We start from the raw sequence: 27664 nt of genomic DNA, 5'->3' as shown, positions 1-27664 counted from the left end.
TCCTCCTGCATCCCCTTGTTGTCCCCGCTCTGGAGCCCCCGTGAGCTGCTTGTCCTGATGTGATCGACCCGTTTTCCCTCCGTCCCACCCTGGAGATTGTCCCAGCTGAAATGAGAAGTTAATCCTGGAGCTGCCTGTGGGAAAGGCCCCTCCAGGGCTTATTTGGGGCACAGATGAGAATTCTCCTGGTGGATTCGGTCATCCTGAGACTGTCCCGAAGAACAGCATCTCCTGGGGTGAGCGCTGCCTTTGTCTCGGGGTGCAGGGATTGGGCTTGGTGGGGTTTTGGCTGGATGCAGAATGGGAAAACTCTTTGAAATCTCTATTTTTTTTTTTAATATCTTGGCAGCCAGTGGGTTGTAATGTCCCTTGTAAAATCCAGCTCTTCCCTGGTACGGGGAACTCATGGGATGGGTGTGTGGGGCATGGAAAAGTGCATGGAAATCCCAGATTTCCAGAGTGTTCGGCACTGGTGGGAATGACGGTGGTCCCAGGGAGGCTCTGGCCCCTGCAGGCTGCTCTGATTTGGGGTGCAGGCAGCACCCGCTGCTGCAGCCCTGGGCTGACCTCGGGGACCCCAGGCAGTTCATTCAGTGTGAGGCAGAAACAGGGAGAAAATCCCCCCCAAATATAATAATATAATAATAATAATAAGCCAAGGCAGCAGAACGGGAAGGCTTAGTGCTGCCACGGCTTTCTCGTGTGTGGGTTTGCAAGTGTGTAGCAAGGGCTCAACCTGAGCCATGTCTAACTTTGCAAAGAATCCCTTTAAAAGGATTCCCCTATCAATAAATGTTTTGGTTTGTTTTGTTTCCTGCCTCTGTTTGCAGCGTAAGCACCTGCGGGCTGGTGCGGGACGCGGGGTGGGAGGGAGCAGCCGTGCCTGGCTTGGATAACGCTCCGGCTCACTTGGGCTCAAGTTCCCTCGGCTGGAAAGGTCCCTCCCGGGGCCCGGAGGAAAAACCGCCCTGGGGAAAGCGGAGAAAAGCATCAAGTCGTGAGCGCTTGGTTATCGGCGGCCACTTCTGGGGGCTGCTGGAGCAGCTTTTCACCTGCCTTTAGGTAAGAAACGCGGCTGTGCTGTCGCTGAGCTGGGGGATGCGCTGTGGGGGTCCCCTGGGCTGGGACAGGGGACACCTGGCACCAAAAGGCACTGGAGGAGGTGGCAGCGGCTGGGGCAGCCTGGGATGGGGAGACAAGCTGCTCCCAGCCTCAGGTTGTCACTGCCGGTGGTCCCGTGCCCAGGGGCTGCCACCAGCCCGTGCACGCAGGTGAGTTTTCTCCCTGCTCTGTGCATTAATCGAACACTTTTGGAGGGGAGGGGGATGGCAGAACAAGCGGTCCCTGGCACGTTGCATTCCCTCCTTTCTCCAACCGCCAAGACGTTGTTTTTTTCTGCACCCCCCGGCTATTTACTGCTGCTCGGCAGAGCCGCGTCACCGAGCACAACCCCAGAGCGCTGCGGGGGCTCCGGCGCTGCCTCGTCCCCCCGTGTCCCCTCCCGCATGGGTCCCCACGGCCGTGGGGACGCCTGGGTCGTGGTCGCGCTGCCGTGGCCGAGCCCGACCCCGGGATTGCCGAGCGGAGCGAGACTCCTCTGCCCTCCCGTTGCCGCACACAGAAGGGCATCGCAGCTTGGCTTTATTAACTCCTCTTTTGCAGTCTTTTCCTTTCTTCTATTTTCTCTTCCAATTTTTCCCTTTTTTCCCCCCTTATTTTCCATTTTATTTTCCTTATTTTTCCTATTTTCTTTCCCCATTTTTCCATTTTCTTTATTTTTCCCTTTTTGCATTTTTTCCATTTTATTTTATTTTTCCCTTTCCCCCATTTTCTTTTCCATTTTTTGCCTTATTTTCATTTTTTTCCCACTTTTCCCTTATTTTTCCATTTTCTTTTTCCATTTTTCCCTTTTCCATTTTTTTCCCTTTTTTCCATTTTTTCCCTTATTTCCCTTCCCCACACCCCCCTTTTCCATTTTTTTTACTGTTCTTTGGGAGCACCCCCAGAAGCGGCTTCTCCCGCTCTCCCCGCTGCAGGAGGGCCGGCCGCCGCCGCCTTGCCCGCTCGCCATGCCGCTCGCCCGCCCCGCCGGCCACCTCCCTGAGGCCGCCTGGACGTCGGGCTTCAGGGAGATGACGGAGCCCTGGAAGGGCGCCGTGGGCTGCCTCGGCGTCGCCGTCTTCTTCGCCATGACCATCGGCATCATCTCGTGGCAGGCGCTGGAGCAGCCCCCCGAGGAGTGGGTGCTGCGGGGCCGCGCCGGGGGGCTGCTGTGGGAGCGCCGGGGGGCGCTGCTGCTGCGGGCGCTGCCGGGGGGGCGGCCGGCGGCGCGGATCTGGGTGGGCAGCGTGCCGGCCGCGCAGCCGCCCCCGCCCCGCGACCGCTGCTGGCAGGAGGGGGGGCGCTTCTGCTACGCCTGGGAGGAGGAGGCCGAGCTGCACCTGTCCCTCGAGCCCCCCCCGGCCCCCGCCACCGAGTGCTACGGCGTCCAATGGACCCCCCTGCGCCCCGACGTCGTGCTGAAGGTAACGGGGACCCCCGCGCCCTCCTCCAAACCGGGGCGTTTGGGCTAAACCCAGACAAAGATGGGGAGGATCCAGCCCAAGCGCCCGATTTCCCAGTGTGGTTACGGGGTTCCCAAAGCCCCCATAGCTGGGGTGGGAAAAGCACCTTTGGGAACCTCATGCCTTGACGCTGAGCCCCCAAAACACTGGGGGACCATGGCCATCTCCTCCCAGTGCTGCACTGGGAATCCAGCATGGGAGAACCACCATCTAGAGGTGAAATAAATAACTCCAGAGCATGACATGTAAAGAACCCCAGAAGATGACAGTGACAATGCTGGCAGGTTCCTTCCAGCCGCAGAGGCAGAGCGGCAGCTCTCTCGGGACGGGATCCACCCGTGCCCGCTGCCGCAAACATTCACAGGGGCTTTTTATACATTGTGTGTGTCCTTCGCAGTGTTCTCCCTCCGCTAAATAAAAGCAGAGTCTGCAAACGAGCTGGGGGGGGGAGGGAACCCCCCAGGACTGTGGGCAGCGGGGGAGCAGGTCGGGATCCTGCCCAAACGGGGAGTTTTTCCCTTTTAGCGGTAAATCGCCTGTTGAGAGTCGTTGCCTGAACACAACGGCTGCACGTGGGACGTCGGTTTGGGGTTGGCAAGAGCGAGACAGAATAGGGTTTTTTCCCCACTTTTTTAATTGAAAAAAAAAAACTGTTGAAAAATTTGATCTAGCAAAAAATGAGTTGAGAAGAGTCTTGCTCTCCACTCCCACCTCTGCCGGCTGCCGTAACCCGCGCAGCCGGCACCTGGCACAGCTCTCCGCAGCCTCCAGCCTTTCCACGTTAATAATTTACATGTCCCCTCCCTGAGCCAGCCTTCCCCTCCCTCTGCCCCGCAGCACAGCCGCCTCGGGCCGCCCAACCGGGGCCAAAAGTTCCCTTTCCCCCTTTCCTTGAGCGGGGCGTCCCGGCCGCCCCGCAGCCCCAGCCCCGCGTTCCGGGGAAGCCCGGCCCGCGCGTCACGCGGGAGGATAAGTCCGGCTGATCCCGCTTTGGCAGCAAGGACAAGGGGTTAGAGGCTTTGAAGCGAAAACTGATGGTTTCTGAAAGGTGGCAGAGAAGGGATGTTATTTGAGTTCATCTATCTAAAACTGGCGGCCTTTGGGGAGGATTTCTTGTGTTGTTTATTATTATTATTATTTATTATTATTATTATTATTATTATTATTACATAAACCATAATTCTCAGGTATAGGCTTTTTATTGCTGTGGTGGGATTTTTGTATTCCTCCACCTAGCTGCACGTTGAACAGGGATGTATAAGGGCGAAAAGGAAGGAAAGTTGCTGGTTTTGGCTTTAATTAGCAAGTTAAAACCTTTCTGTGTCCTTCAAGGCAAACAAAGCTGACAACTTGCATTACTGACTCGTGCTACAATTTTGTTTCTCCTCCTGCTCTTCACCACTCGATAACTTTAAGGAACCTGCGGGCTGAGAAATCCAGCACTTAGACAGAATTTCGGCATTTTTGGTACCTGGAAGGTCAGCTCTTGTTCTCATAGAGGAAAAACTTAAACCCAAGTATGTTCTGCTAGATCAGATGCAGAAAGCGAAGCGTGAGCACCCACTGCTTTGTGCATAAAACACCTGACTCTATGGATTTGGGATTTTTTGTCCTGGGAAAAGATCTGTCCCCTGCCAGTGCTGAGGATGCTGGGGTAACACGCAGGGGTCTGCCCTCCAAATGGCAATAGCTGTGTGTTCCTCGCCCCCGTGGCGCTCCTGACGCTGCTCTCTCGGCTGCAGGATTGCTTCTCCATGGCCAACGTGTCCTGGTACGGGGGGCCCAGCGTGGGCGCCCAGCGCTGGCCCCTCAACGGCGCCGACAGCCCCGCGCAGCCCTTGGTCACCGGCGACCTCGGCACCAACCCCAGCGGCTACGGGCCCCTCCTGGAGAGGCTCTTCCTGGGCTCCACAGGTAACCGCGTCCTGTTCCTCCAAACCCTGGGCTCCTCCGTCCCTCTCCTCATCTATAAAGCAATTCATTTAAAGGCGGGGTTGGTGTCTCTGAGGTTAAAATACCCAATGTGTGTCCTGCTGTCACTCGTCACCACCCAAGGGATGGATCCCACCCTGCCCCATCCGTGGGGAAAAGGCCACGATGTTAAACCTCAGTGCTCAGCTGCATCTCCAAGTCAGTGCCTGAGAGGAGGGGGTGGCCCGAGTCACCCCAGGGAGATCCCAGGTGCTTGGTTTTGCTTGTTTGGGTGTTTTTAAGCAGAGCTCAGTGTCTGTGGCTGCATCCTCCAGCTCCTCTCCAGTGGCTTCTCCCCGAGCCCGCGGGTCCCTGGTGCTGTGATGGGTGCTGGATGCGGGCAGGAGTTCAGTGGCTGGTGGCATTTTTGGGTGGCTATTTGGGCTGCTCTGCAGTACACCAAACTTTAGATGTCCCCCCAAATGAATCAGTCAATCCGCAGCTGCCCTGCAGTGCTGAAGCTGAAGCTGCTCCCTAAGCTGAATGCAAAAAGGCAAGAAATGGAGCAAATTGTAGAATGGTTGGGGTAGAAGGGACCCTAGAGCTCCCCCAGTCCCCCTGCCATGACAGGGACATCTTCACCAGCTCAGGGTGCTCAGAGCCCCGTCCAGCCTGGCCTGGGATGTCTCGGGGATGGTTCATCCACCACCTCTCTGGGGACCTGGGCCAGGCTCTCACCACCCTCAGGGGCAACGATTTGCAGCCCTTGAGCAGCATTTTGGAGGTCAGCAGGAACAGCGGAGCAGAGAGTGGGGATGTGTTTGGTGGCCGGATCTGTGGCTGGGACCGGTCCGTGGGGTCCTGGTACCGCTCGGGCTCTGCCCCCCACGTCCCTGTCCCCATGGCCACCAGTGCGGGGACAGCGAGGAGCTGGGCGCTCGCTGAGACCCCATTTCCCTCCTCTCTCCCACAGGAGTGACGGTGACGGTGGCGCCCGACGTGCCGCTTCTCCTGTCCCTGGAGAGGGAGCGGCAGTTCTGCCTGGTGTCCCCGGCGGGCCCCGCGGCGCAGCCCCTGCGCTACCGCCTGTGCCTCAGCCCCGACGTGGCGGCCGCCGCGCGGCACACGGGCAGCCGGCTGGCGGGGCCGGCGCGGGCGCTGCCCGACACGGCGCTGCTCGGGTAAGGCGCTCCTGTCCCCATCCCAGCCCTTGTCCCCATCCCTGCCCGGAGCATCTCGCGCCGGCGCAAGGCGCAAACCCGCCTCTCCGACTCTTTCCAGGTCTCCAATCTGGCGCTATAACGGCCCCTCGGGTTCGGCTGCTAAGATCAAGCGGGGCTTGCGGGCGCTGGCCAGGAGGCTGAAGCGGCACGGGCTGCAGGAGGGGGTCGTGGCGCTGGGGGAGCGCTGCACCGCCGTCCTCGCCGCCGCGGTACGTCCCCTCCTGCCGCCACCGCGCCGGGCGGCAAACGGAGAGCTGCCATTTGGTACTGTTAAATCACAGAATCACAGGATGGTTCCGGTTGAAGGGACCTCCCCAGTGCCACCCCTGCCATGGCAGGGACATCTTCACCAGCCCAGGTTGCTCAGAGCCCCATCCAGCCTGGCCTGGGATGTCTCCAGGGATGGTTCATCCGCCACCTCTCTGGCCAGCCTGGGCCAGGCTCTCAGTGTAAAAATCCCACTGAGTAAAGTGCAAATGCACCTGCTCTGTGGGGTAGGGGCTGTGCTGGTGCACTGGAGCTCCCCTCCCCGCAAAGGGACGCTCCGTTTGGGGTCCCACCCCGTGCAGGCGCTGACACTGAGCAGCCGGTGCTCGGTGGCTTTGCCACTCCTAAAAAATCCACCATTTTCTGCCTTTCCCAGCAGGACCACGTCGCCCCGGAGCGGAGGAAGCGCCGGGACTCTGCCCAGGGCTGGGACCCGTCTGCCATGGCGCCGCTGCAGCTCGCCATCACGCTGTCCCCGTACGCCAGCATCGCGTCCCCACTCTTCCTGCGCTCGCTGCAGGACGGGGACACCGAGAGCCGCTGGCTGAGCCTCCCGCCCCGGCACGGGGGCTGCTCGGTACGAGACCCCCGGCACCCCCTGGGCGTGCTGCTCGTCCCAAAATCAGCATGAAAGCTGAGTAACTACGCGCAGAGGGACAGCCTGGTGCTCCGGCATTGGGCGCAAAGCGGTGCCCGGGGCAGCAGGTGTTCTCCTGTTGCACAGGGAAGCAGCTTTCAAATTTCCGCTTCCAAAAGATACTTTTTAAAAGTAGCTAGTGTTTGAAAAATCCCTGCAGTTCCCATTAAAACAGTCATTTTAATTTGCCGCCAACTTGGGGATTTTGGGGGGTCTCGAGAGTGAGCACGCACCTTTACGTGTTGCACCACGACGGTGCAAATTGTGGTAGGGCAGGATGGGGCAGGGCGGGCGCCCCCCGGCCTGTCAGCCCGGGGCTGGCGGGGTGTTGTGAGGGCTGTTCGCTGGAGCTGTTCCCGTTCCGCGCAGGTCCCGCTGCTGAGCACGTGGAAGGGCCGGCTGTGCGCCCGGCTGAACGTCACCAGCGAGGCGGCGCTGGGCTGGTACCTGGCGCGGGCGCGGCGGCTGCGGCGGCTGCTGGGGGCCGCGTACGTGGCGGTGGAGGGCGCCGAGGGCAACTCCTTCCTGCAGCGAGCCGTGCCCCCGCCCGCCCAGCTGGACGGCGACCGCTACACCGGGGCGCTGGCTGCGGCGCTGGCGACGCTGGGCAATGCCACCATCATCAGCGCCGGTGCCAGGTGGGTGCCGCGCGAAGGCGCTTTGCTGGAGCTGTACGATGCTTTAAACATGCCCCGGGTGATGCTTTAGAGAGGCCCAGGGGATGCTTGATTGCATTAATGCCAGATGCCATAAAAACTCACTTTGTCATTTATGGCTGTTTAAGCTTCGGGTCGCTTGGAGGTTGAACCCCGGAGTCTTGGCCAAATCCCTGCCTTGGCAATCGCCTGCAGTGCCAAACAACTGCCATGTTCTGACTTTTCACACTTGCATAGCCCACAGCAGGGCTAATTTATTAATTAGCAGTTGTAACGTGCCTCACAGACCCGTGGGTGAAAGGCACCAAAAGCCACTACTTTTTCCCCCTGTTGTTTTTCTGTGTGGCAAATGAGAAGGGATACGCAGGCTGTTGGCAAAATGATTAGTTTCATGTTATAGACAGGGCATTGATGGTAAAGTGGCTGGGAAGGCAACTTCAACATGGTTTATTTTCAGAGGAGCGCTGAAGTCCCGCACGCTGCGGCGGTGACGAGCTGGCAGCCGCTCTGGGTGGCTCTTGGTCACCTGCAAGAGCAGAGGGCTGGAAATGCCCCTTTTCTAACCATTCTGTAGCCTGATCACGATCAAACGTTTCCCGGTGGGCACTTCCCACAGCAGAAATGTTTCCGAAGCCCCCGCATCAGCCTTCCGAGCTCCCAGGGTGGAAAACTGTCCCTGGGAGACCTTTGGGGTGTAGAAAGGGCTGCGAGCTCTAGGAGGGAACCGAGCTCTAGGAGGGAACCGAGCTCTAGGAGGGAGCAGGCTCAGCCTAACAATAGCCCTGGGTTAGATGAGCTCCAGACCATTTTTTCAAGCCAAAGCTCATGGTGAAGACCCAGATCTGCTCCTTTTTTGGCCACAGAAATGCCGTCTCCTGTGCCGGGCTGCTGTGTGGCCTGACCCCCAAGGCACAGAAATGCTACTGTGGGGGGAAAAACCACCATGGGGAAAATAATGTTTTCCTTTGCCAAACGGACAGAAGCGCTGTCAGGAGCAGCAGCAGCTCAGTGTGAACCAGAGGAGCGCAGACGGGAGCGGGAGGCGCAGCCCTCCCCACGGGACGTGTCCCCGGGGTCCCGTGGGGCTGGTGCCCAGGGGCTGAGGGTGCCGCTGGAGGTGCCAAGCGAGGTTTTGTGTCCCCAGCTCCAGCCACCTGCCGCTGTTCGTGCAGATGAGCGCGCGGCGCGCGGACTGGAGCCACGCGGGGCTCAAGGGGCTGGTTCCCTCCGTGCTGCACTACAGCCTCCTGGGCTACAGCTTCTTCATCCCCGACGCAGTAGGTAATCCGTTTATTTTCGGCTTTTTTCCCCCCTCATTTCTGGCTTTTCTGCAGAGGCTTTCGCAGCGGTCGCTCAGGCCGGAGCAGCGCGGGAGGTGTGTTTGCATTAGGTTTTATGAAGCACTTTGCTCTCCGTACCCGATTTTCCACCACGCTGCCTTAATTGGGTTGAACGTTACCGGGGAATGGGCCGAGGAACTGAAAACACAAAGCGTTGTGTATCCTAAGAGGCAGCCCCAGGAGCGGGCAGCGCTCTGCGGACGCCCTTCCAGGCTCCTTCGCTGCATGGGGGGGGAATCCGCTGGCGCTCGTGCTTTTCTGCAGCTCCCCCCTGCAAACCCCAGCTCCCAGCCGGGACAGGGCTGTTCCAAAGCACCAGCAGCCCCGCTCCAAGTTGGTGTTTCTGCTCCAAAGCACAATGGCTTGTGGAATCCTTACGTTAAAACATGATAAAAGTCAAGAAACTACCCTGTAGTTGGGGCCAAGCAGCTCGTTTTCCACCTCTCCTCGGAGGTTATTTGTGGAGAAGCAGAGTGGCTTCATGTGCAGTGGTGGATCTGGAGCGGAGCCCCAAGACAGCCCTGGAAAAGGGGGTTCTGGAGCAGTTTTTTAAATTTCCCCTCTATTTTCAGCCAGTTTTTCTTAGAAAGCAAGGCTGAGGCGATCCCGGCGTGCCAAAGAGATGTCGAACCCCTTGGCCTATCTCAGCGAGCTGGGCAGGAGCCGATCCCCTGCACGGGGGCTGTGGCTCCATCTGCTGCTGGGGCGGGGGGTCCATGGGCTGTGTCACCCCCGTGTCCCACCCCCTTCCACCCTTCTCAAGCCCCCGCTGGTGCTTGAGGGGAGGAACTGGGATCCCCTGACGCTTCCCCTATGTGTTATTAATACAATTAATGAATTAGTGACACTCTGCTTCCCCACCACTCTCCACTATCAATTCGAAGGCATCCACATTCCCATCACGCTTCATCTTTGCACATCAAAGCAGCAGGAAAGTCCAGCATTTTCATAACGCTTTTCTTTGAGGAGAGAAATCCCTTTTTACAAAGTTCTGCCAAAATTTAGGAAGTCCTGAGACACCATCCCAGCACATCTGGCCCCGAGGTTGCTGGAAACGGGTTGGATTGACACTTGCTGATGGTGATTTAAGGAACAACGCTGGGCTGGGGACAATCCAGCTCCTTTTGCGATGGGGACCGTGTCCTGCCCACTCGGTATTGGGGGCTCACCGCTCCACGAGGTGCCCTCGAGCACCTCACAGGCTCCTTGTCCCCGCAGGAGGGTCCCTGGACGGTGCCAGCCCTGGGGACCCGGAGCTGTACGTGCGGTGGCTGCAGATCGTGACGTTCCTGCCCGTGATGGCTTTCGGCGCGCCGCCCTGGCTCTGCTGCGACGCCTGGGTACGTACCCGCGCTCCGAGCTCACAGACACCTCCAGGAGCCATTCCGGCCCCTCCTGGGGAAAGCTGAGCCTAAACCCCTGTTCCCGCTGCCCACACAGTCCTGCTCCCTGCCCGGATTGCTGCACACTCACCGCAGCGGTTTTGCTGCAAAATGAACGTTTTTGTGGCTTTATACTTCACGGCTGTGTGCAACCATGGGGCTGGAACCCACAACACCTGCAGAAATGACAGTCACTGCACGTCTCTCTCCCTTTTTTTTTTTACTATAGTTTGATCAATTAGTTAATACCTACAGTTTAATTACAGTTTGATCAGTTACTATCTACAGTAGACTGAAGCCTGCAGACCCACATTCAAGAGCTTTTTAAACCATTGGAGGCATTTCCCAGGGATGTCACCTCTAGGGCAACAAAAAGGGAGAGCAGTTCTTAAAATCGGCGGCTCAGGGGAAAACATCATCAAATCTCTTTGCAAACAGCAAAAGAGTTCAGTGCCTCGATTTGGGACATCTCCACCCTGTGGGTATCACTGCTAGCTGCTGCTCCCAGAATTCACACCTAAGTGGGAATAAATACCCTGTATCAATTCTCTTTGCACTTTGTCAGCTGCCATAACTTGACCAGGACATCGCGATTCCATCACTTCTCTTCCCGGCAGGTCCTGAACCTCACCCGCCAATGCATCCAGCGGCACCGGGACCTGGTAGTGCCCCTCATCAGAAAATACAGCGAGGAGTGGCTCAGCTCGGGGTCCCCCATCTTCCGGCCGCCGTGGTGGCTCAGCCCCACCGACCCAACCGCCTTCACCATCGAGGACGAGTTTCTCATCGGAGACGAGGTAGGAAACGTGGGGACCGAATGTCCCCAAAGGGTAATTGGGGACAATTACCTGCACTCGTCTCTTTGCATCCTCCATGAGCTTTTATGGAAGGTGTGTGAAAGCAAAGCGCTGATGGGGCCATCAGCTCCTTCGGCTTTGCAATTTATTCACAATGCAAAGTCAACACGACTGTTTTGTTTTTGTTTTGATATATACATTTATTTATTTATTTATGTGTTTCCTGCAGGTGCTGGTTGCCCCGATAACAGAGAAAGGGCAGAGGTGGCGAGACGTGTACCTGCCGGGCGCGGGGCAGGTGTGGACGGACGGCCGCAGCGCGCGCGCGTTCCGCGGCGGCACCGTGCTCAGGAATTACTCGGCCGGCCTCGCCGAGGTGCCGTTTTTCGTGAGGACCTCCTGAAGTGACAGCCTGCCGCTGCCTCCGGCCTGGTGGCCTCTCGCAGCCGCGCTGGCCGGGATGTGCTCGCTCGTCCTTGAGACTATTTCAGCCTATTTGCACTTTTCTACGAACCCTTTTTTATTATTTCAGCAGAAATTGTTTGACTCTTTTGTTATTCATTGTTATTCTAAAATAGTGGAAATACAGCTTTGGCACAAATGTACACCCACGCGGAACGCTGTCCTATACCTTTCCGGGGTTCTCCTGGTGAAATGTCTGTGTTCTTCAAGATGTCTCCCATCAGTGACCCCAAAAGACGGGTGTCTCAATAACATTTCCCATTAAACATTTGTATCTTTTCCCCAGGTCAAGGCCTGCTGGCTATCTATTTAACTCCATATGTAGCAGAGGTGTAAACTCCATAGTAAGCCAGAAGCCGTTCTGAGGGTATGATCTTATTGCTAATTACCTCTGGCATTTCAGTCCCTGCCTGTGCTTTATCACAGCTGCTGTGGTGCTGCAAGGCTCCCTGGGACAGCCACTGCTCCTCCAGCTGTGCCGCACAGCTGCATCTGGAAGCCTCTCTCTGAGGTCCCTCTTGCTGGGTTCACATTTCCAGGTTCTTCTTGCTCATCCCTCGTTTGCTGCTCGTTAAGATAAATGACATGAAGGCTCTGGGTCTCCACCCCCTGGGACAGAACTGCTGGAATACCGGAATAAAGGTTGGTGGAAACAATTCCTTGCCCTGTATCTTGGGTTAAAGGGACAGAAATTATTCTGTGGTGTTCCTGAAGCTGTCCTAACTGAAGAGCTGGATACACCAGGAGGGTGGGAGGGCTTCTCCCAGGTGCTGTGGGCTGAGCAGCCCCGGTGCTGGGTTAGCCCTGGGCTCCATGACCATAAAGGCCATTTCCACCCAAAATGATTCAATTATTGTGTATATAGGAAACAATTATTTTGCAAATATAATAGGCCCAGGCAGGATCTCTTGGCAAAGCATATTTTAATAACGATTTTGCAAGACCGGGTGTTCTACCTAAAGGCAGGCACACCGATTAGGGCAAAAAGCCCCTGCTTATATCTCCCCAAAATCCCGGCTGCCATTTCCCTCCCCTGTTCCCCATTGGTTGGGTACTTCAGGGTTTACAGACTACCCGATGCACACAATACCCTTCCCCTTATCAATCTCTTTAAGATATGGATTCCTGGTACTTTGGCTACACTTCCCCTACATTAACTTATCAATACAGGTATCAGTATGTATACAGGTGTCAGTACGTATTCCGGGAAGAGACTGTGTATTACATTAAGAACTCATAGTGCGATGTCTCTCGGTCCTTCCCCCCTGCTGGGGTCAGGCGCCAGGTCCTCAGTGATGTAAAAACAACGGTTCTTCGTTAAATGTTCCTACCATGTACTTAGGACACCTCGCAGCACCCCGGCCGGGCCCTGCTGCAGCCTCCTCGGGACCCGGCTGCCCGAGGCGCACAGCCGCCTCCCCGCGCCCGGAGCAGCGGAACGTTTGCTCCGGAGCGTTTGTTCTCACACCGACACGAATCTGGACAAAAACACCCCAAAACTGCGCCGAGCGCACCCCCGCTTCCCGGCACCGCTCCGGCCGCGGCGGCGCAGAGCCCGACGGGAGTTGTAGTGCCTCGGCGGCCCGGCGCCGCTTGCGGCTGCCGCCAGAAAACTACATCTCCCAGCAAACACCGCGCCGCGCCACGCCCGCTGGCAGCGGCCCCTGCGGCAGGAAGCGCGGTGCACCATGGTACTTGTAGTCCAGCTGCCGGCGCTGCAGCCGGGGCGGCGGCCGGCGGAAACTCCATTTCCCGGCAGGCAGCGCGGCAGGGCTGGGGCGCCGGGCAGGGCCGCCATGGCGGTGGATAAGGATGTGCTGGAGCTGGACCTGTATGGCCTGCTGGGCATCGGCGAGAAAGCGTCGGAGAAGGAGGTGAGGGCCGGGGGGAGGTCATACCGGGGCCCCCCCTCTCTCCCCGCTCTGGGCGTCTTCCCCTCAGTGCCGGGCAGGAGGCGGCTGGGCCGCGGCTCCGTGCTCTGCTCCCTGGATACCGAGCGGAGCGATCGTTCCTCTCGCTGTGTGTGTTTGTTTGTGTCCCCGCAGAGGGAAAGCTCCTCCTGCGCTTACCAAAAATCCGGTTGGGAGAGGTTGGTCCGGGTACTGTATGTTCCCATAAGTCATTCTGTTCATTTTGTGAGTTTGGAATGATATATTTCCATTTCTTCTTTAATTCATTTGGTAAGTCAATGCTAAGCACAAGACTTGAGAAGCTGAGCAGGGAAGGCGACCTTTTCAAGGGCAGTAATGCTTTGGGTTGAGCTATTAGTAACTGAACAGGGTTAAACTTGACAGCAAGACTTTGATTTTCCTCCTTAGGCTTTCTCTTCGTTGGGTTTGGGGTTTGTTTTTTTCCTCTTCAGCAATAAAACACAGCAGCAGCTCAACAGGGTGAAGCTCGGCAGCTGCAGTCTGGGCCTGACTGGTCAATATGTCTCAGGCTGCCTGGAAATGCCATGTGCATGAAGCACAAAACGGGAAGGAGCCAAACGCAACACACAGGATTGAAAGAGATGAAAGATTTCGGGTCACTGCTGAGCTCGTCACCGGGGGAAAAGGAGGAGAAAATGACAAACTGGCATGTTAAGATGTGACTTCCCAGCGCTGTGCCCACCAGGTGGTGCCAGGACACCGCTCATTCCCCTCGTTTTGGCAGCAGCACAGCAGTTTTTCTTCCTTTTCTTTCTTGCATGGTTTCCCCAACAAAAGGAACTCGGATTGTTAGAAGTGACATAGTTCAGAAAGCTGTCAATGTTTCTGTGAAGTGTAGAAGAGATTAAGCGGTCTTTGGTCAAAATTTCTTCACCTTGCCAAACTCGGTTGCTGCATGGTAAATGGTACCTGCTCTGTGCCGAAGTTCCACCTGCAAAGGGCAGGTTACCCCTCTGCCCGAAGGCTCGTGGGCGAGCCAGCCTTGTGGCGATGCTGAGCTGTGACGGCTGTAGCACAGCGCACCCCGAAGCCAAACCTCTGGCTTGGAGCAGCTGTCAGCGCTCCAGAAACGGTCCGTGTGTTCTGTCAGCCTTGGGGAGATCCAGTCCTGCACAGGAATGTGGGTTTCACCAAAACCACCTACTTACGGTAGGAAGGTGTCTTTTAAGTTAGACAAAAACAACAACCAAGAAACCCTCTGAATAGTCATTTTTTGTGTCTGCAGTGTTGGTGCCTTGTTTCTGTTTTATCCCAAGCTGCTTTTCTCCGCACAGCCTGCGCAGCACCCAGCAGTAACACCCGCGTGTGATCTTGCAGGTGAAGAAGGCGTACCGGCAGAAGGCCCTGACGTGTCACCCCGACAAGAACCCGGACAACCCCCGAGCAGGTGAGCTGGCGCTGTGCACACACAGACAACCCTGCTTGCTTTCACACGCGCAGGCTCCTGGCGGTGGCTCCGCTTACCTTCAGGGCTGTCTGCGTGTCATTAGGTAAAGTGCATGTCATGGGAAGGATCCACGTGCAGGACTAAGGGCTGTTTTCATCACTGTTAGAGAGCTCTGGGGTTTAGGGTTGAACGCACACGTGTTGGGTTTAGAAACACCTGTGTTAAGTCAGTGCTGAAGTTTTATTTGCGCCTCTCAGAATCTTCCCACGTGGCAGTTGAATCCCAGACCTTTGACCGTGCTGTCCCCAGTGTTTACTGGCTGCTCGGTGTTTTAATTCATACCTCTCAACAGTCAAAACTCCAACAGCAAGTTTATAAATCATATTATGTATGGCTAATGCTGCTTTTTGTCTGTTAGAGACAAGGCCCTGGCCCTGCGGAGCTGAGCGGCCCTGCCCTGTTCGCACTGGCTCTGCAGCTGCTCCGGTTCGGTTCTGTAGCTCCAGGGAGCGCTGAACGGCAGTGGGAACTAGGAGGAAATTAAAAATACTGTATCTTGCATTTTCCAGTTTGATAGGCTACAGTTTTATAGACTGAAAATGTATAGCTCTAGTGCAGAGGAGAATTTTCCACCAGAAAAAAAAATATTTTAGTGGGAATGAGAGGAAAACTGGGGCTTTGGTGTGTGCAGGAGGTTGAGAAGCGATATGAGGCATGTGGGGAGGCCTCTGGCTGAAATGTGGAACCTTGCAGGAAGAGGGTCAGTAATACTGACGTAAAGTGCAAAGTCTGAATCTCAGACTGAGAAGCTGCTGGTCCACAAGGGAGAACCTGTCGGTAACAGTGTGTTTCAGCCTGAGTGATACGTTTCTGTACAGGGTTCTCCTGAATTCACATTTTCAGGATTTCTGTTCAAATGAAGTGGTCTCAGTTTTTGTTTCTTAATTTACACTGAAGCTGATGTAACAAATGTCCTTTGGGCTGAGGTGATCCTGGCGGTGGGTCGCTTTCCAAGTGCTTTGGAAAGATTATTGTTCTCTCTGCTGTTCCGCAGGTCTCTCCCATAAGGGGTTGTGTTTGCGGGCTCGTGCCCAGGCTGCTCGCGTGGTTCTCTGCATCTCACCCTTTTTTCTTGTACTCCCCAGCGGAAGTTTTCCACCAGCTGTCTCAGGCCCTGGCCGTGCTGACAGACGCGGCAGCGCGGGTGAGGATGCTGGGGGCTGGGGGGCATTGCTGGAAGTTCACTTCCCCCTGTCCTGTTCTCTTCTGCGGCTGAGCCTTCCCGAACACAGGTCTGATCTGTTAGCCCCCGGAGCTGTCCATGAGATCAAATAGCAGCTACCAGATAGGAACTCGGACAAATGTTATTTTTCTGGCATTAGCTCTGTCCATGTGCTGTGAGGGTGAGATACTGTCTTTAATAACGTGTTAGACAGGGATATATCCCGTTAAAAAAAATAAATAAGCACCACTGCTTTGGGGGTACGTTAAATTCCCACGGCAGCGGTGCATTTGCTGTTCCCTTGAAGTCAAGGTCTGACAAGTAATATCTCAAAGCGTTTCCTGCCATGGTGCACGGGAGACCTGTGAACGGAGGAGCTGAATGACAGTGGCGATCTCTGTGCTGCTGCCAGAGCCTCGCAGGCTGCAGCGCCCTGTGCTGCGAGGGGCTCGGCCTGGGAGTCTTCTGGACAGGACACGAGAGGGGAAGGGATAAAAACAACATAAAAATGAGCAGATAACTCTAGCCAGGTAAACAACACGAGCAGTGCTTCCCCGCACAACGGTTGTGCAGGTAACGTTTCAGCGTGTGTGCTGCTCTGTGTGTTACCTACCACAGGAATGCTCTCAGAAGGCTGATGAGCAGATTATGAACTGGTTTGAACAGGTGCCAGTGAAAATGCCCATTTTCCCCAGTTCGTAAGTCTCTGTAGTGCTGAGTGTTATTGCTGCTAAAGAGTGCTGGTGCTCTTTGATCTGAGATGTTCGTGTGAGTCAAACATCGGTCTTGTGAATAAATCTTTCATATAAAACACAACTTTTTAGTTGTAAAACTTCGCTCTAAACCAAACCTGGTCTGTTAGCAGTACCCCTGAAGCGCTTTTGACATGTTGAGGAAACCAAAATCGTCCCCCGGCTCTGCAGATGGTCAGAGTTTCTCTCCAGTCCGCTTCGCACTTCCTCGCCCTTTGGGGCTCCATCTGGAGATCTCTGGGCCTCGTGTTTGCAGGATACTTGTGTTAACTTCCAACGCTTTTAGGAGGAATGCGCTAGCAAGAGGCACAAAATGTTTCACCTCTGCCTAAGGCATTTCAGTATACAATCTTGCTTTTATTCGCTGCTTTCTATCTTCTGTCTTCTGCTTTACGTGGTTTCTCACTGTGGTGTCGGTTCTTTGGCAGGCGGCGTATGACAGAGTGAGGAAGGCGAAGCAGCAAGCTGCAGAAAGGACGCGGAAACTCGATGAGAAGCGAAAGAAAGTAAAGCTTGGTAATAAAATCAAAGCTTCGTTTTCTCTTGGCTTGAAGTCTTCATTAGCTGGGTGTTTTCAGTTCTTCAGTTGGAATGCACCTCTGGTCAATCTGCCATCCATTCGTGAAGGGTGCGGAGTTAGGGGCTGTGGTGGCTGTTGGGGTTGCTGATACAGCGATGTGCCCGGGCAGGCAGCAGAGCTATCGGGGCTCTGATGATTGAAACTGGGGGAGGTGTAGCCAAGTGTGTGATCTTTCCATCCACCTCTGGTGAGCAGCATTGGCAGCCGAGATTCTCTTTGAATGGTTTAATTGTTTCTTTCTCTGCAGACCTTGAAGCCAGAGAACGAGAAGCCCAGAGCCATGAGAGTGAAGAGGAGGAGACCAGGATAACGAGATCATTAGAACAAGAAGTAATGATAAATTCTTATATTTCTCCGCTTCTCTTGAGAAGAACTGCTGAAGTTCTTTACAATCGTAATGAAAACCATGGGAGGAGATGCAGCAAATCTCTGTCTAGCAGTCCTGCCTTTTGCATTAGTGGGCTCTATGAAAGAGAGGCTTGCAGAAGGGATCTTGCAGTGGTCAGGCAAATATGTCAGTCTCGGGGTTTTATTTTTATCTGCCCCTTTGCACAGCAGCAATTAACAGCAGCTAATGGGTGACGTGCTGGCTGGCAGGGACTGTGTCACTCGCAGCACGAGGGCTCTGGTGGTATGAGCGCTGGAGCTGGCACAGGGGAGCTGGCAGGAGGCTTGCCCAGGGGTGGGTGTGAGACAAAAGCTCCTTGGCAGCGTTGAGCTGGCGTGAACCAGCCGTGGAGCGATGCCCTCACGCACCCGCGCTGTCCTACCTCTGCTGCAGATCATACGGCTGCGGGAAGAAGGCTCCCGGCAGCTCGAGGAGCAGCAGAGGCTCATTCGAGAGCAGATCCGGCTTGAAAGAGAGCAGCACGGCCAAGGTGAGAGCAGCACGGCCAAGGTGAGAGCAGAGGAGGTCGGAGCCCTCAGCCGAATGCCCTGTGCTGGGACCGCAGCTCCCCGTGCGCACAGCTGGCGCACAGCTGCAGCCTGCTGACTTACTGCCTTGCCCCGTATAGGATCCTACTTGGTGCCTTTTTCAGGGATAAGTCAGAAAACTGGTGTTTCTGGGGTTGCTTGCTTGGTTGTGGCATGCTGCTCCTTAAGACATGCTTGGTGCTCCTTTTCAATAAATACCCTAAAGCCTTGACTGTGGATGGTGTGCTGCGGAGCCCCACAGTAACGCTGGAGGGAGCTTCAGGTCCTGCATGATTAAAGCAGTCGGTGCTGCAGACTCGAAATAGGGAGTGATTCGAGTCTGTGAAAAATAATAGTTGTCAGTGGGTTCCTGCTTCTGTATCCCCTTGGAAGCTCTCAGTACTGACCACCCAAAAGGGGCTCGGTGTGGAGAAGAAAGTTGTGTTTAGCCTATGGTTGCTGAGGCTTTGCTCTCTGGAGCCTGATTCTCTGGTGTTCCCCAGTGTACACAGACCGCAGCGCAGGTTTGTGCACAGACCACCAGCAAATCTGTCGGGAGATGAGCCACACACTGAACCGGCAAGCGTCCGCGCTCCGCGGTGCAGCAATAGCTCATTATCACGTTTGAAGCTGTCTGCCTCTAATTCTTGCGGGCTGTTCATCTGTTTTTCCTTCCTCTCTTTAGGCAGGCAAGAAAGAAGCGGAGCAGAGGGCAAAATAACTCCCAAACTCAAAGTAAGACGTCGTTATAAAGCTGGGTTTTGGTGAAAACTGGTGGGACATGATGCAGCTTTGGCAATCGGGAGGGACGCTGCATCGCTGCTGAGCTGGCATGTCCCTTCACACTGCGGAGGTGAAGTTCCTCTGTCTGCTGTGTACCGTGCATGCAAACAGCTGCTGTCGCTGCCTTTAAAATGCTCTTCCTCCCTCATCCTTTTCTCTAGTGTCTGGTCTAGATTTTTGAGCCTGAAATTGAGTTATCTCTGCTCTAAGCATGAGGAAGCATCTGCTGCTTACCCTGTAGTATGCTTTGAAGTATTATCTTCTTTATTTCATTGAACAGTGTCTCTCCCCATTCCCCAAATAATTTGTTCCCTTTGCACATGTTGATGTTTAAATTGCTGTCTTGGCGATGCTGGGAGTGTAGCCGAAAATAGCAAACCTGATAATTGTGCAGGTGGCAGGAGCCGCATTGAGCGCGGCAACGTGTGTTCCAACGGGCAAAATTAGCTTGTCTGTTTGTTTCCCAGCTCCGATGGAAATGTGGGAAAGAAGATGAGACAGGAGGGGGATACTCCAAAGACGTTCTGCTGCGGATCCTACAGAAGGTCCTGTCTGATGCTTTTTCCCACCACTTGATCTTTCCCTGCTCCAGTGGTACGAGAAAGGACAGTAAATCCTGGGAAGCTGCATAAGAACTAGAGCAGCTCATTCTTTTTCTTTGTTTTTTGCCCGGCCAGCAGCTCTGTCTGGTTCCCAGGGCCTCCTGCTGCTGGAAACTCTTCCCCCAGTGGCTCCTGCCCTGTGTAGGAGCCACAGACCAGCAGTGTGGTTGTGGTGCACTGTTGCCTTTGCTCACAGCGCTGTGCATGAGCTGCTGCGGCGGGTTCAGAGACGGGAACAGACGAGCCTTTGATCTGATTAATCCTGGCGTGTGGTCTCTGTTTTCCCTTCACACGAGTGTCTCCTGCAGCTCTGGCTCCGAGCTGAGCAGCCACTGGGCTTGCTGGAAGCAAAGCGGAGCTCCCTGCCTCCCCACAATTATTTCCCAGAGGGACAGAAATTATGGCAGGTTGGGATCAGTGGAGGCATCATACGAGGCAGAACGAGTGGCGGCGCAGGCCTCGTGTCTGTGAAAACACGTGTTTTCTCTGCGCTCGTTCCACAGATGAACTTTGGAGTCTGTAATTAACTTCTCTTTCCTGCTTTGTCTTAACAGTATGGCGACGTGCTCAACCTGTTGGTGTCCAGTCGGAAGACGGGGAGCGCGGTGGTGGAATTCGCCACGGTGAAGGCGGCTGTAAGTGTGGGAGACCCCGGCGGGGGGCGGGGGGGGCAGGGCTGGCACAGCGGTGGCCGGGACGCGCCGCCGCCTCGTTGAAGCCGCGCACAGGGGTAATGAGAGGCTGCGGGCGCACGGAGGGAGCGGCAGAGCTGGAGGCACAAACCCGGAGCAGATCGCACACTAAACAAGCAGGCTGTGCGTGAGGAGCGCTGAGCACAGGCGCTGCTGTCGAGAGCAGGCACGGAGCCATTCCATCTGCTCACGCCAAACTGAACTACCCATTGTGGAGATGGGCTGAATGAGTTCTAGAGCTTCTGCCAGGCATTTGCAGTTTAAAATAAATCTAAATGTCTTGACTCAGTATGAGTTATAACAATTCATGTGGCCGTGGAAACAGAACTCATCAGTTACCCTTCATTTTAGTAGATCCATCAACTTATACTGTACAAGCATATTTCTTGCCACCTGTTTTTTCACTCAAATATCCAAGTAATCAAAAACCACAGAATTGTCCGTGGCCTGTTTATGGAAGTACTGGCAGCAGTATGTTCTACCTGCGCGTGATGGGGCCCGGCCTCGCGGGGGGTTTCTGGTGCCGGGCAGCTGTGACTCTGCCGCTGTGCCCTGCTGGGGCACCGTGCTGCCACCCTGAGCTCCAAAACCCCTTGTGACCATGAGGGACGTGGGAGAGAGCGGGCTCTGGAGCTGAGGTGGTGACGGAGTGCTGTCATTGGCAGGAGATGGCTGTGAAGAACGAGGTCGGCCTGGTCAATAATCCTCTGAAGATCTCCTGGCTGGAGGGGCAGCCCCGGCACAGTCCCAGCACCGGCCAGCCCAGGACTGCCCAGGTAAGGACACACAGGCTGCTGTTATTTAAATCTGTTTCCATAGCAACCTAAATTTAACAGTGTGCTTGGCATGTACGGTAAGATGTGTTGATTCCCAGCAGAGCTGAAAGAGCTCTGAATGAAGGGGCTGCCGTTCGATGAGCCTGTTTGTGCTGAAGCAGTGGCTTTTTTAAGGACCTTTTGCCTGAGTTTGCACACTCGGAACACAGGTGATTTAGTGACTGGATCTTCCCACAGTCTCACTCTCTTCTTTCCCAGTGAAAACCAAGGATGTTCTTTGCTCAGCCCAAACCCTCTAGTGCCATTCTTCTGGGGGGTTTTGTGATGTACTTTGTGAGAATCCTGTGGTTGCAACAGGACTCCTAGAAAGCTGCTTTAGCGAGGCTTGGTTGCTCCCTGCATTCACAAGGGGATGAAATTTCAGTGCTGAAAGGAAACCTATGCTCTCAGAGTCTGCAGGAGGGCAGAGCAAGCAATATCAAATTAAATATCCTCGTAGGGACCTCATTGCCTGGGTCGGGTCCCCTTTAGCAGTGTGGTTGCTTCGAGTGCAAGGTGTTTGTTAGCTCCCGGCTCTTTCCTCTTTGTTGCACCGGGTAATCCCTCTGAAGCCGTTGCTCTTGAACAGCAAATGTATCCCAGTCACAAAGCACACAGAAGGCACCAACATCTAGTGGTTAAAACACAAAAACTGATCTGAAGATGAGCTGCAGCAAAGTGTCGGCTCTGTTATTCCCTGCTCCTTGCTGGTGATTTGAGTTCCAGTTCACACTTCCTGTGACGCTTATCCCCCCCATCCTTCCCTGCGGTGTAGAGATCAGAAAGATGTCACTGGGAAGGGGACGCCTGCCTCGTGCCCTCACTCTGTGTCTCGAGCAGCTGTCGCTGTGTTCGCTACCCATGTGTTTTAGCAGCTGCTGAGTGGTTGAGCGCATCCGCTCTCCGGACTTTTTAATTAGGTTATTTCTAGTAGACGCGTTTACACGTCAGAGCGCCTCGTCGTTACCCGAGTCCTGTTCAGGGGGGTGTGTTGTCACCCGGGCTGCTCGTTCTTTGCCGGGGCAGCGGTTCCCCGGGCTCCTCAGCCAGGGGCGGTGCCGGCGTCCCGGCGCGGGGCACCACGCGCAGCGCGGAGCCCACGAGTGCCGCACACACAGCACGGTCCGGGGCGGCCAGCCTGGTGGAGGGCAAACCGGGGGAAAAAGCAGAATCCGGTCCAGTTTATTGAACTGTCCCTGGCTAGTAGAGAACGAGAACTGGCTCTGGAGAGCTCGTTCGTACCTAAGGGTGCAATCTGAGCTCGGAAGTGGATTCTTGCCTCTGTGGGTTCCAAAGCTCTGGCTTTTGCCTGGGTTGATCTTGGCTGGTGTCCGCGGCCACAGCTCGTTGGTGTGCGGCGCAGCGTGCGGCGCTGGAGGGTGATGCCGCTGGAGCCGCGCGGGGAGCAGGCTCGGCCGCGAGCGCTGCCGGCGTGCGCAGCTGCTGGCTCACGGCTGCCCAGCACAGCCCCGCACTCCCGAATCAGCCCTCCAAGTGCTGAGGACTTACGGCCAGTGACTTGCATCCTTTCCCCAGAACTGCACTGCTGGTGCTTGTCTCTCCTTTCTGCTGCTTTTCCATGTAAGCAGCTGCAATTTCCTTGATCACATTGCAGTTTTACCGCCCAGGCCAAGATCTCCAGGCTGCTCTGCTTCTTGCTTTTCGCAGTTCCTGCTCCAGACTCTCCCCAAATCCTGCCGGGCTTCCACTAGGATGCAGTGTGCTCGTAACTCCAGTCGAGTTATTTGTCCTCAGCTCTTCAAGTGCAGACTGTGCAAAGTGAGCTCTGGCGGTGCCGTGTGCCGCTGCCTCAGCCGCTCCCTGCCTCGTCCTTCCATCCCGGTCTGCCTCCCCAGCCACCAGCTCCCACATTCTGGCTTTCAAGCCGCACTAATCTCCGTCTTATTTAAGCTGCCCTCGCTCCCCTCACTTCCTATTTACCGCTCCTGCCAGGTTGCTCCTATTTTTGACTGAATCCACCCCCGTGTTTGTTCCCGCTCTGTGCGAATCCAGCTCCTCCCCGGCTCTGCCTCAGCGAGCAGCCCCACACCGCAGCGTTCTCATGGAAACACGCTCGCTGCGGCACGGAGCCGCACGGCATGGAGCCGCACGGCACGGAGCCGCGCCGGCCGCGCTTTGGGAGCCGGCCCAGGTGAAGGCAGGGCTGTGAGTCGCGACACACTCGTCTCCGTGGTCTTGTTGCCTTGTTTGCTGCTGCAGCAGTGGGTGCGCGTTGCCCAGCAGGTCCTGGAGAGCTGCTGCAGCTGCACCGTGAGCTGTGCTTGAATTGCAAAAGCTGTGGAGTGACCAGTGTGACTCCAGGCTATGCGGGAGCAGCGACTGTGTGATCGCGGCGGCTCTGAGGGCTCACAGCATGCGACAAGCTGTGGACAGCGTGTTTTGCCGTGACAACAGCAGGAAGCGCTCGCTCCTGGGAGGTTTTCCTGGCACTTTTCGTGGTGGGATCTCCCTGCCAGTGCCGTTTGGGGCCATTCATTCAGCCGCACTGAAGTGCTGAGCAAAGCCGCCCATCTGGCACTCTTGCTGCTTTTCTAAGCTCCTTTGAGGTTTCACAGAGTTTGTTTCATTACCTGACTTCACAGCCTGATGCAAATCTGGTAGGTTAAGAGCCATCTGTGCTTTCTCTGCAATGTCTCTCTGCACTTTGCTGTAGCTGCCTTCCAAACCTTCTGATTGTCTGGCTGCATGGAGGGCTTTCTTTTTTTTAAAAAAATATCCCTGGTATGTAATTAGCTATGAAAAGGGTAAGGATTGGTGCCCCCTGGTTTCTGTCACATCCTGTGAACAGTTTCCCCGATACCGCCCAAAGCATTGTCAGCCTGGCCCTGCCGCTGTCCGGCCCGGGAAGGTGTGTTGGTGTCACCCTGGGCTGTGGCACCTCCTGGGGCTGGTGAAGCACCCGCAGCTCCGGCCTCTCCCCGCCCAGCAGAGCCAAACTGCCTCCCCGCCCTGCTGGAAACCTGCGGCGCCGGAGAGGACGGATCCTGCTCGCTGCGGAGCAGGGGCCTGCGCGCCTGCTGCTTTTTCTGGCTTGCTACCAAGGAAATGAGGCTACAGGACGCTTCCACTCACAGACACGTTTATTCTTCCATATCTGTACAGCTGATAGATCAGTGCATGCTTCGGGCAGCAGTAGCCAGAGAAATTGCTTCTCCTGCTAGTAGGATAAATAACCTGCTGCCACTGGATTACGAGCCCACATGGGTGCTTACCTGTTGCCAGGCTGGCAGTGCCAACTGCACTTGAGATGGGGGAAAGAAACCCACCAGAAAAAACGAAAATGAACAGCTTTGTTTCACGTCCAGACACGGTGGGAGGAGAAAGAGCAGTTTGTGTGTCCTGCCCCTTGCCGTAGCTATGGCTTCGAGCTGCGATGCTGCTGTCTCCGTGCGGGCTGGCTGCTCGTCCCCAGGCATTGTGTGCCACACCGTCTGTCCGTGCGCCGCCGTGTCACAGCCGCGTCCCCACGGTCACAGGTCTGCTGCCAGGCAGTGACATTCTGCCAGGAGGAGGAGACGCGCAGTCCCGGGGGGACGTTCCCGGTGTGGAGCGTGGGAACTTGCCCGTGAGGTTCCGGCAGCCCCGGAGCTCCGCTCCGCAGGGCTCCTGGGCAAGGACAGGGACAGGGACAGGGACAGGCTGGGGCGGGTGAGGTGAGGACAACAAACAGGCCACGCACAACAGGAGCGCTGCAGGACCCTTCCTCCTGCTGGGACTGGAGAAACCGGCAGCAGCAGCGAGTAAATGTGACGGATTAAGTGATAAATACCTTCAAATGGCGTAATCTCTGGGATTCTGTTTCCTGAGGGTCTGCAGAACATCCTCGAGAAGCGACAGCCCCAAATCCACCTTGAAGGACAGGAAGGGGTCGGCCGGGTCGCCCGGCTCCGCGGCCCCGCAGTCCGTGCCCTGCTCCCTGTGCGACTGAGTTTGGGTGGCTTTGTGGTACTGGTGAGCAGCACCAGAAAAGGAGATGTCGGGGTGAGAATCCGTGCGGTCGATGATGTTGGGGCAGCTGGAACTGTCCAGGTAGAGCCGGGGCGGCTTGGGCGGCGCCTGCGCCTTGGCCAGGTTCTGCTCGCTCTGGCATGACAGGTAATCAGACTTGTCCTTCAGATCCCTCAGGCCTTCCCTCTTCTGACACTGGCCCTCACTGTCCAGAGTGTGGCTGTTCTGGTTCAGGATGATGACTTGGTTGCCCAGCTTTTTGTGTCTCCTGAGCGAGAAGCGTCTGAAGAACGTTGTGGACTTGAGGGACCCTCTCCGCCAGGTATCCATGCCGAGGAGGGCAGGGAGCTGCCGGCGCTTCCCGGGCGGCTGTTGGACTTCAGTCGCAGGATCGGCAGCGAGTCACGCAGCAGGAACAACCTCTTCCTTCCCCGTGCCCGGCGCTGGAAGGAAAACAGAGAGGCTGGTATTGCAGGAAATGCAAACGCAGCACGGCCCTGCGCGAAGGAGCTGTTGGCCCGTCTTAGATATGAAGGAGTCTCCTTCTTGAGTGGAGGAGGGATGGCGGAGTCTGAGCTTATGAAATCTGTGCTGCAGACAGGAGCTGGTGAGGAACAGCCAAGGCACCCAGTCACCATGAGAACAGATCTCATCTAGCATCTAGAACAGAAGGGCACGGCGGTGCCATGGTAACCAGCCACCTTCCTGGCGAAGGGCACGGTATAAAAATCTCAGTGGGTGGCTGGGAAGGGAGACGGTGACTCAGTCACGCCAAAGGAAACCGAGGAAATGCAGTCGAATGCAAAGCTAAAAACCAACAAAACGCAGACGTAAAAGACAAGAGTTAGGAAAATCGGATGCAAAATAGACTTACGCCGTGGCGGAGCAGCTCCCGAGTCGAACCGGCGGCGAGGAGGAGCTGCCGAGGCGCGCGGAGAACCGAGGCCACCGCGGCCACCAGCTGGGACGCTGCAAGAAGCGAGTCCGGGGACGACTCAGCCAGGCTGGACCCGGAGTGCTAAAAATCCCCAGCGCCGCCTTCTCCTCATGTGCCTCCGTCACCGCTTCCCCGGCTGCAGCTCCGTGTGCGGGTGGTTTGTTTTGAGCCAAGCCCTCGCTGAGTCAGGCACGTCAGAACGGGGTTCTACCCGATTGGTAATTGCCGGGGTGGCGGGGAGGAGGTGTGCGAGCGGCTCGGCTCCGGCCCACGCTCCCGCCGGGCTGCGGAGCCGGCACCGCCAGCAGCCGCCCGGCCCGGCCCGATCGCGCTCCGGCCCTCTGCTCTCCCTTCCTGCCGGCTCGCAGGGCTCCGGACCAGCCCGGAAATCAGCTCAGCTCTGTTTGACATGTAAATCCCGGTGCGAGGTGGGGATTCAGGTTTGCGCGGTGATTCATGCAGCTCAGGTATGCCGCGCCACCCACGGCGCGCACCCGCGGTCAGCGGCAGCGCGGACCTGCCGAGGGCTGAGCCGACCTGCTGCTTTCTCAGGCGCCGAGAATGTGCGCCGTGCAGTGCTGAAAGGGTATTTCACTCGCACAGCTCCTAAAATACCAATTATGGAGTATTAGTCTCTTAATTTCCCTACGTTTCTCATCTCTTGTGGGCCTCTGTAGCCAGACTGCAGCTGGAGGAAGCATTTTTCTGGCACATGATAACAAATTTGCACTTGCCCCATTTTCATGCAGAATCTTATTCAGCTATTCTATTGCCTTTTCATCCCTTCTATTTTCTGTTTCAGATGTCCTTAATTCACCACTAAATCTAGTTCCTGCCGAGATGAACGCGAGACTTTATTTTTTCATTCACCTTCTGTCAAGATGCTTTTGTTTCCACCTGAGCTGTCAAGCAAACGAGGTGGATGTTTCCAAGCACTGCGGTGCTCTGAATACGTCTGAAATAGCGAGGCCACCCACTAGTGCTGAGCGGCTTTTGCGAGGCGCGTGGCAGCGCCAGCCCTCGCTGCGCGCCGGAGCCAGCACAGCCGCGCTCCGTGTGAGCTGTGACGGGCACGCGGGCTCAGAGGCTCCGGGAGCTCCGGAGGACTGAAACGCTCCTGAGTCGGGCTGGGGAGCGCGCCTGGTGCTTTGCTTTTGCAGCCGCGTCGTGACTAAAGCCCAGGAAGGTGTGATTTTATTGTGTTTATGGCGTTGGCCTTTGTAACGGCTCAAGCGTGCGCTGGACTTTGCACAGAGCGGTTTGTCATCACAACACGCAGCCTGGTGAGACGGGCCGTGCGTTCCCCTCCGCCCGCTGAGCGGGGACGGCTGTGCCGGCGCGGGGTCGCTCGGGCTCCGTGTCCCCACTGTCCCCTCGCTCACCCTGTGGCGCTGTGTTCTGCAGGCCGAGCGGCTCTCGCACCTCCTGCATGTCCCTGCGCCCAGGCCGCTCTGGCGCCTCCCGCCTCCCTGTGCGCTCTGAGCGTGGTTCATGGCGCAGGGCTGGGGACGCGCTGCCCCTGACAATTGCCTTTTGTTTTCCGCTCGCAGGCGTCGGTGGTGTCGGAGCGGGACTACGAGAGCCTGGTGATGATGCGGCTGCGGCAGGCGGCCGAGAGGCAGCAGCTCATCGAGCAGCTCCAGCGGGAAGACGAGGCGGAGTCTCACACCTAGCGCCAGCACCCAGCCTCCCCCCAGCCTTCCTTCCCAAAGCTGTTTCTTAATTTAAAGTCAATAAACCTCCTTTTTTAAAACTGTTGCAGGAATTTAACTCCAGCAACTGCAGCCCTTATCCCTTCACGGAGCGGGGAAAAAAGCTGCATAAGCTTCAGAGTAAGTGA

The 27664-nt window shown here is 56.2% G+C and overlaps 3 protein-coding genes across 3 annotated transcripts; 2 read left to right on the top strand and 1 right to left on the bottom strand.

Moving 5' to 3' along the window:
* The first annotated feature begins 967 nt into the window (after window positions 1–967).
* LOC309442205 (SITS-binding protein-like) lies at window positions 968–11512 on the top strand. The gene is made up of 11 exons (XM_082057831.1): window positions 968–1062; window positions 2037–2525; window positions 4307–4478; window positions 5449–5656; window positions 5757–5907; window positions 6345–6542; window positions 6972–7240; window positions 8403–8539; window positions 9817–9938; window positions 10598–10777; window positions 11007–11512. The coding sequence occupies exons 2-11, from the start codon at window positions 2070–2072 to the stop codon at window positions 11178–11180; spliced, it is 2067 nt and encodes a 688-aa protein (XP_081913957.1). The 5' UTR covers window positions 968–1062; window positions 2037–2069; the 3' UTR covers window positions 11181–11512.
* A 1491-nt stretch (window positions 11513–13003) lies between these two features.
* Window positions 13004–27582, top strand: DNAJC17 (DnaJ heat shock protein family (Hsp40) member C17). The gene is made up of 11 exons (XM_082058504.1): window positions 13004–13113; window positions 14488–14557; window positions 15703–15761; window positions 16960–17047; window positions 17359–17441; window positions 17893–17989; window positions 18712–18761; window positions 19277–19354; window positions 19966–20046; window positions 20769–20879; window positions 27375–27582. The coding sequence occupies exons 1-11, from the start codon at window positions 13036–13038 to the stop codon at window positions 27495–27497; spliced, it is 918 nt and encodes a 305-aa protein (XP_081914630.1). The 5' UTR covers window positions 13004–13035; the 3' UTR covers window positions 27498–27582.
* Window positions 23674–27364, bottom strand: LOC309442556 (uncharacterized protein C15orf62, mitochondrial). Its single transcript, XM_082058506.1, has 2 exons — window positions 25762–27364; window positions 23674–25330 (listed from the first exon to the last, which is right to left on the bottom strand). The coding sequence occupies exon 2, from the start codon at window positions 25215–25217 to the stop codon at window positions 24711–24713; it is 507 nt and encodes a 168-aa protein (XP_081914632.1). The 5' UTR covers window positions 25218–25330; window positions 25762–27364; the 3' UTR covers window positions 23674–24710.
* Window positions 27583–27664: the final 82 nt, after the last annotated feature.

Source organism: Streptopelia decaocto (assembly GCF_964273445.1).
Source record: "Streptopelia decaocto genome assembly, chromosome: 7".
Taxonomy (NCBI): Eukaryota; Metazoa; Chordata; class Aves; order Columbiformes; family Columbidae; genus Streptopelia; species Streptopelia decaocto.
The sequence above is the reverse complement of the archived record's forward strand: the minus strand, read 5'-3'. Positions and strand labels throughout refer to the sequence as shown.